Below are 10385 nucleotides of genomic sequence, written 5' to 3'. Positions count from 1 at the left end.
CTAATCCACAAAATCAAATGGAACCAAATTTGAGAGATGTCTCAATTGCTCGCTCTTTTTCCAAATGAACTTCCACTAGTCTACTGGTCAGAACTTCTCTTTCCCATGTTGAATAGTGAGTGAAGTTCATATCCAATTAATGTTGTTTAAGTACTGATCACAGCATTTTTTCATATCATCTCTGCTTGTTTGAGGCATCAAGCTAAACTAGAATTATTTGTCTTTCTCGCCATGATCAAGGTGATCAGGCTACTACCCCTTCCAGCACATTTCGTTATTGTTCTAGTTCTTGGTTTGTGCTGTGTAGTTTGTTGTCATGCTGAGGATCATCAAAACTGTGAGCCTTCATCCTGCGGCGACATCCGTAATATAAGTTACCCTTTCCGACTCATCGGTGATCCACAGAAGTGCGGTGACTTCAGGTATAACCTGTCTTGTGAGAATAATCTCACTGTTTTACACTTGTATTCAGGAAGATACTATGTCCTTGCCATCAATTATGAAAACGGCACGATCCGAGTTGTGGATGTCAATCTTCAAAAGGATAACTGCTCTTCTCTCCCTCTATATTCCTTGACTGCATATAACTTAAGTAGTGATGATGAGGATCTGTATCGCACGCATCAATGGAAAGGTACAAGTTGGGAGAAAAGTCCTCAGTTTGAACTGTACTCAAAGCTTATAATTCTCATAACCTGTGAATTTCGGCCGGGGAATTCATCCCTCTTTGTAGATGCTGCTCCTTGCATCAACGCAACGAGCGGACATTCCTTTGTCAACATTGACAGCTTAAATGCATCGGATTTGTTGGATTCATGCCAGACGGAGCTGATGGTTCTGACATCATGGAATGGAACAAAGGTTGTGAACAGGTCCTACATAGACATCCACAACGAGCTGCTCTATGGTTTTGAACTTTCATGGTTGCACAATTACGGGCGACCAGGTGAAGTTTGCTACATCGACACTGATACCAACAAAGTTAATTGTATTATGTATGACAGCTTAAGCCTCTCCACTATTATTGCGGATTATGTAATAGGTGACCACTATCTCAGTCTTATTCTTTTCAGACCATTTTAATTTAACAACTCTGACAACAACTCTTCTGTCTGTTTATCAGTGTCAGCTTCATACATTCTAGATGCAGGTGCGTTTTCTCATTATTTTTTTTCCTGTAAGCAACCATAATTATTTATCTTTATTTCAGAACATGATTGTTTCCAGCCGTTACAAAGTCTATTAGAATTTGTGGCTTTGTTACCACTATATAGCTAGGAGTGAACTAGGACAATGTGTCTTGGACAAGTATTTAGGAGCAAGATGTTGGGCAAGACGGTATTATTGATACAGATGAGAAAAATAGAGCAATACTAGAAACTTTAATCGCATTCCTTAATTGACCTTCTTCACCATGCTTCTTGTTATCATATTCATTCATATTTATAGGACTTCTGTAAGTCGATATTGAGGCTTACAATCTTTAAAAAATCATTTTTATAATCAGTTATTGTTTCATTTACAGTGATTTTGTGGTCTGGGACAAAAATTGTACTCGGAGTTCCCTGTGTGATTGTGTTTTTAATCTTCAAGTTGAAAAGACGCCACTTATCAATGTATGGCCTTATTGAAGATTTCTTGCAAAGTCACAACAACCTCATGCCAATAAGGTACTCCTACTCCAATACCAAGAAAATGACCAAGGGATTTAAGGATAAATTAGGGGAAGGAGGTTACGGCTCTGTGTATAAAGGCAAGCTTCGCAGCGGACGCCTTGTTGCTGTTAAGATGTTGGGAAAGTCTAAAGCTAATGGTCAAGATTTTATGAATGAAGTTGCAACCATTGGAAGAATTCACCATGTAAATGTGGTACGACTAATCGGCTATTGTGCTGAGGGGTCAAAGCGTGCTCTTATATACGAGTACATGTCAAACGGGTCTCTTGATAAGCACATTTTTTCCAAGGAAGGATCCATTTCCTTAAGCTGCAAGGAAGCATTTGAAATTTCACTAGGAGTGGCTCGTGGTATTGGTTATCTGCATCAAGGATGTGACATGAAGATATTGCATTTTGATATCAAGCCACACAACATTCTTCTAGATGAGAATTTTGTTCCAAAGGTTTCAGACTTTGGTCTGGCTAGATTATGCCCATTAGATGACAGCAGTTTAATTTTGACTGCAGCGAGAGGAACCATTGGATACATAGCTCCGGAATTGTTTTACAAGAATATTGGTGGTGTGACGAACAAAGCTGACATGTATAGTTTCGGAATGTTGCTGATGGAGATAGCAGGGAAAAGAAAGAACTTGAATGCAGTTGCAGCCCATTCTAGCCAAATTTACTTTCCTTCATGGGTTTATGACCAGTTCAGTGAAGGAAATGAGATGGAAATTGAAGATGCAACCGACGAGGAAAGGAGATTAACAAGGAAGATGCTCATGGTAGCATTGTGGTGTATACAAATGAAGCCTTGTGACCGTCCCAAATCAATGAGCAAAGTTGTAGAGATGCTTGAAGGAGAAGTTGAATCCATTCCAATGCCTCCAAAGCCCTTCCTATATCCACAAGACATGCCAGTAGTGGATGATGAAGATGATACGGAAACAGCTCTATCATCGTCACTGCCATTAAAAAATGAAGCTCCAGAGTCGACTAGTTTGGCTCAAAATCCAGAATAAGTGATGCATGGCTCAAAATCCAGAATAAGTGCGCAACACCAATAATATATATGTATTTACCATGGGGAAGGAATTTCCTGCTATGGAGTAGTTAATAAGTGTTATTCGAATACTCTGCATATTCACCTAAACTGGGAACGGTGTGCTGATCAGGAATCATGAGGGAAACTTCAGTTCTTGATACCAAGTTTATTGTCTTTATATAGATCGAGGGTAGTTTAGTTCCTACTTTGTGTTATTGAACATGCTCCAATTGGTATCATATTGGTCAGCAATTGTTTACAAGCTTAAATTTCGTGAAGTGCAGTACTACATAGTGCTAATCATAACATGGATTGTTGGTTTAAGGGTAGCCGGTGTCTTATTCGTTGTTTACCAATGATGATTGAAAGAAGAAAAGGAATAACTATATATATAAGCATAAGCTAATGCACAAAACACCAAGATTTAACTGAGAATGTTTGAAGAATAACTCGTCCTCACCTAATCATATTTTTTCACTACATTGGCACCAACACCAAATGCATAACAGAAATAGAAATATACAGTCATACACATTAATCCAGCAATATTGAGTTATTGATCAAGCAATACTATCCTACAGAATTTAAAAATAATTTGTCTCCATTGAAGCAATTCTCTTGGTTATAGCTTGCAGCTGAGCTTCTAGTGAAGCAAGCTTTGCCTCATCATCTCCAATCAATTCGTTCTGGGGATGCTTTGCACTCCCTTCTTGGTACTGCATCTCCATATCCATGGCCTCTTCAGTATTCAGAGCATTCTAGTCAGCATGCAACTTCTTACCTCTAGTCTCGGAATCATAAGAATCAGAAAACTCAAGTCCAGTTTCATCTTCTTATTTGGTTCATGACTAGAAGTAGAATGCGAAGTAGTAGCGTTTGTGGCGTCTCCGATTGACAGAGATGAAGTGCTTCTCATATCTTTGACGTCATTATTCTGCATCGCTAGCTTTTCCTTGTACGTTTCGATAATGCGGTGGACTTCTGTACGTTCTTGGGGCCAAGTCTCTGGTTTGGTGTTGTGAGGTTTGAAGATGATCGATCATGCATACATCAGTACCACAAAGTATCGAAAGCTAGTTCGCCTTCTTACATAAGTTTCTCTCCTCTCTCCTATCCCGAAGAAGCTTCCGTCTAGAACTGGGAACCTTGTCCATGAGTCCATGACAATGGGACTCGAAATTCAGTCTCATTCCGAACTGCTTTCTACTTCTTAGCTCATATGAGACGTAATAAACTGTTCGTGAACTAATGCATATGTTCTCCATTGGTTTCTCTATATATATATAGATAGAGCAGACGTTGTTCACCATTATGGAATAGAAATTCTGGCTTTGCCAACAGCAATAGGTTCCCGGATGGCATAAAGGAAAACACTAGCTTCCAATCTTATGCAGTAAGTATAGGGTCCATTAATTTTCTTTTATCTATTTTAAGTGAGCTCAATTCTGCTGACTAAAGGTTTCACCAATTCCTACAGGTGAGTGTTCCTACATTGACTAGGACTAAACTAAATGAGATCGCATCTCCAGTTTTATCATGCCACTGCACTCCAATTCTGTTGTGATTTCCTAACTCTCTCCTCCGAATTGCATCTTTTCAAGCGTGAGAAGAGATTGATTTGTAGCAGTGAACTCATGATACCAGGCGATAACACGGCAAACAATGTCATTTGCACTTGACTTTTCTGAGACCATAGCTAGAGTAGAATTGCGGTTTCTCCAAGATGCCCCAAATAAACATAAGCAATGAGTTAAACTTCTCAGCAAGTGAATTAGCTTCCTCCATCATCCACTCCTTAAAAATGAAAGGTGGAGACATTGACCATTTAAAATATACTGCACCACACTAAAGATATCTAGAGAAATGAAGGAAGTCCTAGAGCTAGCTAGATTAATCTAGATTAGGGAAGAATGATCATGAAAATTTTGCATGTAGTCATCTAGAGCTAGCAAAGAGTCTAGCATTGTCTAGAAACAAAACAAAGTCTGTGATGTAGTCCAGCAAGGTCGCCGGCTACTATGCAATGTCGGTTTACATGCTCTATATATATATGTGTATGACCTCTTCTACTTATACTGTAATGAAGATGAATGAAAGAGTAGTTGAAGCAAGCAATCAAGTTCCCTCCTCTATTAACATCTCCTCTTAACCCCTATCTAACCTCCTAACATTCTTGTCCTAATAACATCTTCTCCTAAGTCTAGCTCCTAAATACCTTTGTTCTAAACACATTGTCCTAGCTCATCACACACTAAACACTTCCACTCCAACTCTGATTGTAGTAACAAGCCACAAATTCTGACAGTGGTATCAGAATCCACAACAATTTCTACCAAAGTCACAGGAATGTTCAAATGATGCTTTGATAAGGTTCTACTGATGGGGCAGTTACATAGCACATGCTCAATAGATTCTTGGGGGTGAAGCATGAAAGGCACTGCGTTGGACCAATATAACCTTTTAGTGCTAAGTATTGTCACTACTTATTAACCTTCAAGCAAGCCTAACAAATGCTAAAAGTACAACGGTGGAAATCCACAAGGATCAACTGTAACTCCATTCATATGACCATAGCAATAACCATTGAGGTATAATTAATTAACCTTTGCTGCATGATTAAACTTGCATGAATCCAATATATGGAATCAAAATTGTAAAATCCAGTTTGGGTACATGAATTGGGTTTTGTTTAGTTGCTAACTTTTGATGCAGAAGTATGATCGATCACACAGAAATTAACAACTGTTGAAGTTAATGCTTTCCTGAGAAATCTGGGAAGCTTATCTGTTAGTAATAATCAGCTGCAGGGACTCACGCTGGAGTTGCAGTGAGACAATCCCAGCCACTTGCTTTAATGTTTTCTCCTCCACTTAATCTAGATATTTTGTTTAGTAAAAAAATAAAATAAAAAATCTAGATATTCTGTTGTATGTAAAGTACAATTACAATCTAGTTAATTAGGTGCTTCTATGATATTTTATAGGTTACTTTGCACCCTATATAAGGGTTCAGTTGCTGTGTAATCTCTAAGAATTCCACAAGTAAGAATAGAGGCTGCTAAGGTTTGCTTCAAAGTTCAACTGAGTTTTCTTCTGCCTCATTTGCTACAGTAAATTGATCTTGATCATATTTTGTTCAAAATACAAAGTAGAGGCTCAAATTCTAACAACAACAACACCAACACCATATAATGTTTGATAATCAGTTTTGACAATTATAGATGCTCATGTCCATGTCAATTTTTGCTCATGTCCATATCTACAATTAGAGAATCAGTTTTCACAGTTCCTTACGAGCAATATTTCCAACTTTGTCGACTATGCATTGCATTAACTTTTATATTACAACTTAGTTGATAAAGTAGGTCTTGCTTTCGCAAAAAGTGAGATGAAACAAACAAGTATTTGCCTACTTAGATGTGTGTTTTTCAGTTTTGAAAACACAAAATAAGAACAATACATCTAAGAAGTGCTCAAACTACAGATGAAAAATGAAATTAGTACAGATGAAAATCAGCTTTATGGCCTTTGTCAATTAATGCCAAAATCATACTCCATGTTAACTTGAACAAAATCTGAAGTCAATATTCAAAAATTGAGCTTGTCATTGCATCAAACACGTTATGTGCGTCCCAAATGCAAAAATATCAAACAGCTGATTTCAAAGTTTAGAAACATCAAACGGTCCTCTTTCATAGCACGCAGTAGGAAATGCAACTGATCCAAATCCCACAGTAACTCTATTATTCCAAAATCGGCCAAATAGGTTTCAATTACTGAACGATATCATCCATAGTCCTTGGTGAAGAGTAATACCTGGGAATAGAGCATATGTTCTGAAAGTATGTATCTGGATACCAAATGTAGTGATTTATTTGCAATAGTCCAAGTTCGTCATAGTGATTCGCAACAGAGCATATGTATAGCGCAGCAAGTCGATCGACTTAGAAGCAAGAGAGGAAGATAGCAGTTGGACGTGTTATAGCAGAAGACGTAAAACCTCTTTTCTTTTCTTTTTTGTTATGTAGTTGACGGCAGTTTACCAAAGTTAACCATAGGTTAACTTATATTAATCCAAGAGTGACGTGTCCTGCTCAGAACCCATTAGATTAGATAAAGAGTGTGGATTTTATGAACTTAGACTAACTTCACGGACTCCTTATTTTAGACGAGCCGGACCCCTTAGTTGAAATGGAAGAGATAGGCTGTTTTATAATTCAGATGCTCAGAACGTTATTTCGTCAAGTTTTACTGAACCATCATCTGTCTATGTGACTAATCTAGCCAATTTTGGATCATTTCAGAACGGCAACATGGTAATACTTTCGCTACTTCCGAGTTTCAATCATATCATATTGGTCAGCAGTTGTTTACAAGTTTCGTGAATGCAGTAGTGCACTGGTGCTCAGCATGACATGGACTGTTGTTGGTTTGAGAGAGGCCGATGTCTTTCTAGTTGTTTACAAATTTGGATGATTGAAAGTTGAAAATAAAACTATATACATGCATAAGCCCAAGCTCAAGCACATACATGAAGACCTAACAAGAAAGTTTGAAGATTCGCTCGTCCTTAATTGTTACATAATGCATACCTAACCCTATTGTGTTCTTTTTTTTTTTTTTGGTTACATACCCTATCGTGTTCTTTCTCTACGAATGCATGAAACAAAAGCTGTATACACACATAATCCAGCAAAATTAACCCAGTAATAAGTTACAAACTATCCTATAGAATTTATATATAAGTAGACTCCCTTGAGGCCTTAAGGCAATTCTCTCTATATTTTTTGTTAGAACTGTTTCTTATACTCCATATATTGATCTTTTCTAAATGAGATACATCATCTGTGGACTTGGCCGGTTACTTGATCTTTATAAGTTGAGTAAGTCAAGCTCATTGAATCATTTTTGCACTCAAATAAAATGAACTGGTTGCAGTATTCTACAAATATATTCTAGATCTATCTTTCCATGTTGACTAGTAAAACCAATAATGTTCCAGTTTTGCTATATATACACAAAATCTCAAGTAGCCATTAAAAATGAAACCAAAGTTGAGATCTCTTTGTCCAAATGTAATTGGACCTAGCTAGCCTTCACTTGGTCTACAAGTCAGAAGTTTTTTTTCTGTTTTCCATATTGAATAGTAAGTGAAGTTTATGTATAATGTTGTTTAGTACTGATCATCAGAGCATTTATATATATATATATATCATCTCTCCTTCCGTGGAACTGATGAAGGCCGGCATGAAGCTAAATTAGATTAATTGGTCTCTCTCGCCATGATCAAGGTCAGTCTACCTGTTCCTGCAGCACGATTCATTATTGGTCTAGTTCTTGGTTTATGCTGTGTAGCTTTCCATGCTAAGGGTCATCAACACTGTCAGCCTTCATCTTGCGGCGACATCGGTAATATAAGTTACCCTTTCCGACTCATCGGTGATCCACAGAAGTGCGGTGACTTCAGGTATAACCTGTCTTGCGAGAACAATCTCACTGTTGTACACTTGCATTCTGTAAGATACTATGTCCTTGCCATCAATTATAAAAACTGCACGATCCGAGTTGTGGATGCCAATTTTCAAAAGGATAACTGCTCTTCACTCCCTCCTTATTCCTTGACTAGATACAACTTCAGTAGTGATGAGGATCCGTATCGCATGTATCAACTTTATCGGACAGGTACAATTGTTTGGAGTAGTCATCGGTTACTGTCAAAGCCTATAATTCTCATGACCTGTAAATTTCGGCCGGGGAATTCATCCCTCTTTGTTGATGCTGCTCCTTGCATCAACGCAACGAGTGGACATTCCTTTGTTAACACTGACAGCTTAAATGCATCGGATTTGTTAGATTCATGCCAGACGGAGCTGATGGTTTTGACATCATGGAATGGAACAAAAGTTGTGAACAGGTCCTACATAGACATCCACAACAAGCTGCTCTATGGTTTTGAACTTTCATGGTTGCACAATTACGGGCGACCAGGTGAAGATTGCTACATCGACACTGATACCAACAAAGTTAATTGTATTATGTATTACAGCTCAAGCCTCTCCATGTAGGAGCAAGATGTTGGGCAAGACGGTATTATTGATACAGATGAGAGAAATAGAGCAATACTAGAAACTTTAATCGTATTCCTTAATTGACCTTCTTCACCATGCTTCTTATCATATTCATTCATATTTATAGGACTTCTGTAAGTCGATATTGAGGCTTACAATCTTTACAGAATCATTTTTATGATCAGTTATTATTTCATTTACAGTGATTATGTGGACCAGGACAAAAGTTGTACTCGGAGTTCCCTGTGTGATTGTGTTTTTGATCTTCAAGTTGAAAAGACGCCACTCTTATCAATGTATGGCCTTATTGAAGATTTCTTGCAAAGTCACAATAACCTCATGCCAATAAGGTACTCCTACTACAATATCAAGAAAATGGCCAAAGGATTTAAGGACAAATTAGGGGAAGGAGGTTATGGCTGTGTGTATAAAGGAAAGCTCCGGAGCGGACGCCTTGTTGCTGTTAAGATGTTGGGAAAGTCCAAAGCTAATGGACAAGATTTTATAAATGAAGTTGCCACAATTGGAAGAATTCATCATGTAAATGTGGTGCAACTAATTGGCTATTGTGCTGAGGGATCAAAGCGTGCTCTTGTATACGAGTACATGGCAAACCGGTCTCTTGATAAGCACATTTTTTCTAAGGAAGGATCCATTTCCTTAAGCTGCAAGGAAACATTTGAAATTTCACTAGGAGTGGCTCGTGGTATTGGTTATCTGCATCAAGGATGTGACATGAAGATATTGCATTTTGATATCAAGCCACACAACATTCTTCTAGATGAGAATTTTGTTCCAAAGGTTTCAGACTTCGGTCTGGCTAGATTATGCCCATTAGATGACAGCAGTTTAATTTTGACTGCAGCTAGAGGAACCATTGGATACATAGCTCCGGAATTGTTTTACAAGAATATTGGTGGTGTGTCAAACAAAGCTGACATGTATAGTTTCGGAATGTTGCTGATGGAAATAGCAGGGAAAAGAAAGAACTTGAATGCAGTTGCAGCCCATTCTAGCCAAATTTACTTTCCTTCATGGGTTTATGACCAGTTCAGTGAAGGAAAGGAGATGGAAATTGAAGATGCGACCGACGAGGAAAAGAAATTAACAAAGAAGATGCTTATGGTAGCATTGTGGTGTATACAAATGAAGCCTAGTGACCGTCCTAAATCGATGAACAAAGTAGTAGAGTTTGGCTCAAAATCCAAAATAAGTGATGCAAGTGCAACACCAATAATATATGTATTTACAATGGAGCATCATCTAACTAATTTGTGGTCATTAGAGGTGGCACTCATCTCAGTGCCCTCCTTTCTCCTTGCTGTATATTGGTTCTTATGGTTTGATGTAGGAGCTCACTGTTCGTTATGCTCTTGCAACGTGTACGGGCTTAATGTCCCTTGGCAATTTAATTAGCAATTATAGATACATAGAACTGATGGGTCCAGTTGGACAAACAAACATGAGGGATTTGTTAACTTGTAGGGTAGGGAACCTACTGCTTATGAGTTGCACAAATTCCCTTGTCAATGCAAACATATGATTATGATTTAAGAGCGGTGGGCTAACTGTCCTGTGCAAATATATTCCATGCAGTTAGTATCATATTCTGA

At 38.0% G+C, this 10385-nt stretch overlaps 1 protein-coding gene and 1 pseudogene across 2 annotated transcripts; both read left to right on the top strand.

Moving 5' to 3' along the window:
* On the top strand, nucleotides 1-2965 carry LOC101314505 (probable receptor-like protein kinase At1g67000-like). Its single transcript, XM_004307164.1, has 3 exons — nucleotides 1-1042; nucleotides 1124-1150; nucleotides 1526-2965. The coding sequence occupies exons 1-3, from the start codon at nucleotides 232-234 to the stop codon at nucleotides 2680-2682; spliced, it is 1995 nt and encodes a 664-aa protein (XP_004307212.1). The 5' UTR covers nucleotides 1-231; the 3' UTR covers nucleotides 2683-2965.
* A 4973-nt stretch (nucleotides 2966-7938) lies between these two features.
* On the top strand, nucleotides 7939-10188 carry LOC101305020 (annotated as a pseudogene). Its single transcript, XR_185348.1, has 2 exons — nucleotides 7939-8741; nucleotides 8992-10188. The product of XR_185348.1 is annotated as a probable receptor-like protein kinase At5g39020-like (transcript).
* Nucleotides 10189-10385: the final 197 nt, after the last annotated feature.

The sequence above is a fragment of the Fragaria vesca genome, linkage group LG7 (genome assembly GCF_000184155.1).
Source record: "Fragaria vesca subsp. vesca linkage group LG7, FraVesHawaii_1.0, whole genome shotgun sequence".
In the NCBI taxonomy this organism is placed as follows: Eukaryota; Viridiplantae; Streptophyta; class Magnoliopsida; order Rosales; family Rosaceae; genus Fragaria; species Fragaria vesca.
Note: the sequence above shows the minus strand (reverse complement) of the source record. Positions and strands in the feature narration are given on the sequence as shown.

What these genes read in the sequence shown, in the direction of transcription:
- LOC101314505 (XM_004307164.1), top strand. Translation starts at nt 232, where the DNA reads ATGATCAAGGTGATCAGGCTACTACCCCTTCCAGCACATTTCGTTATT. An exon ending in TATTGCGGATTATGTAATAG is followed by an intron (nt 1,043 to 1,123) that starts GTGACCACTATC and finishes TCTGTTTATCAG; the next exon opens with TGTCAGCTTCATACATTCTA. An exon ending in TTCATACATTCTAGATGCAG is followed by an intron (nt 1,151 to 1,525) that starts GTGCGTTTTCTC and finishes TTTCATTTACAG; the next exon opens with TGATTTTGTGGTCTGGGACA.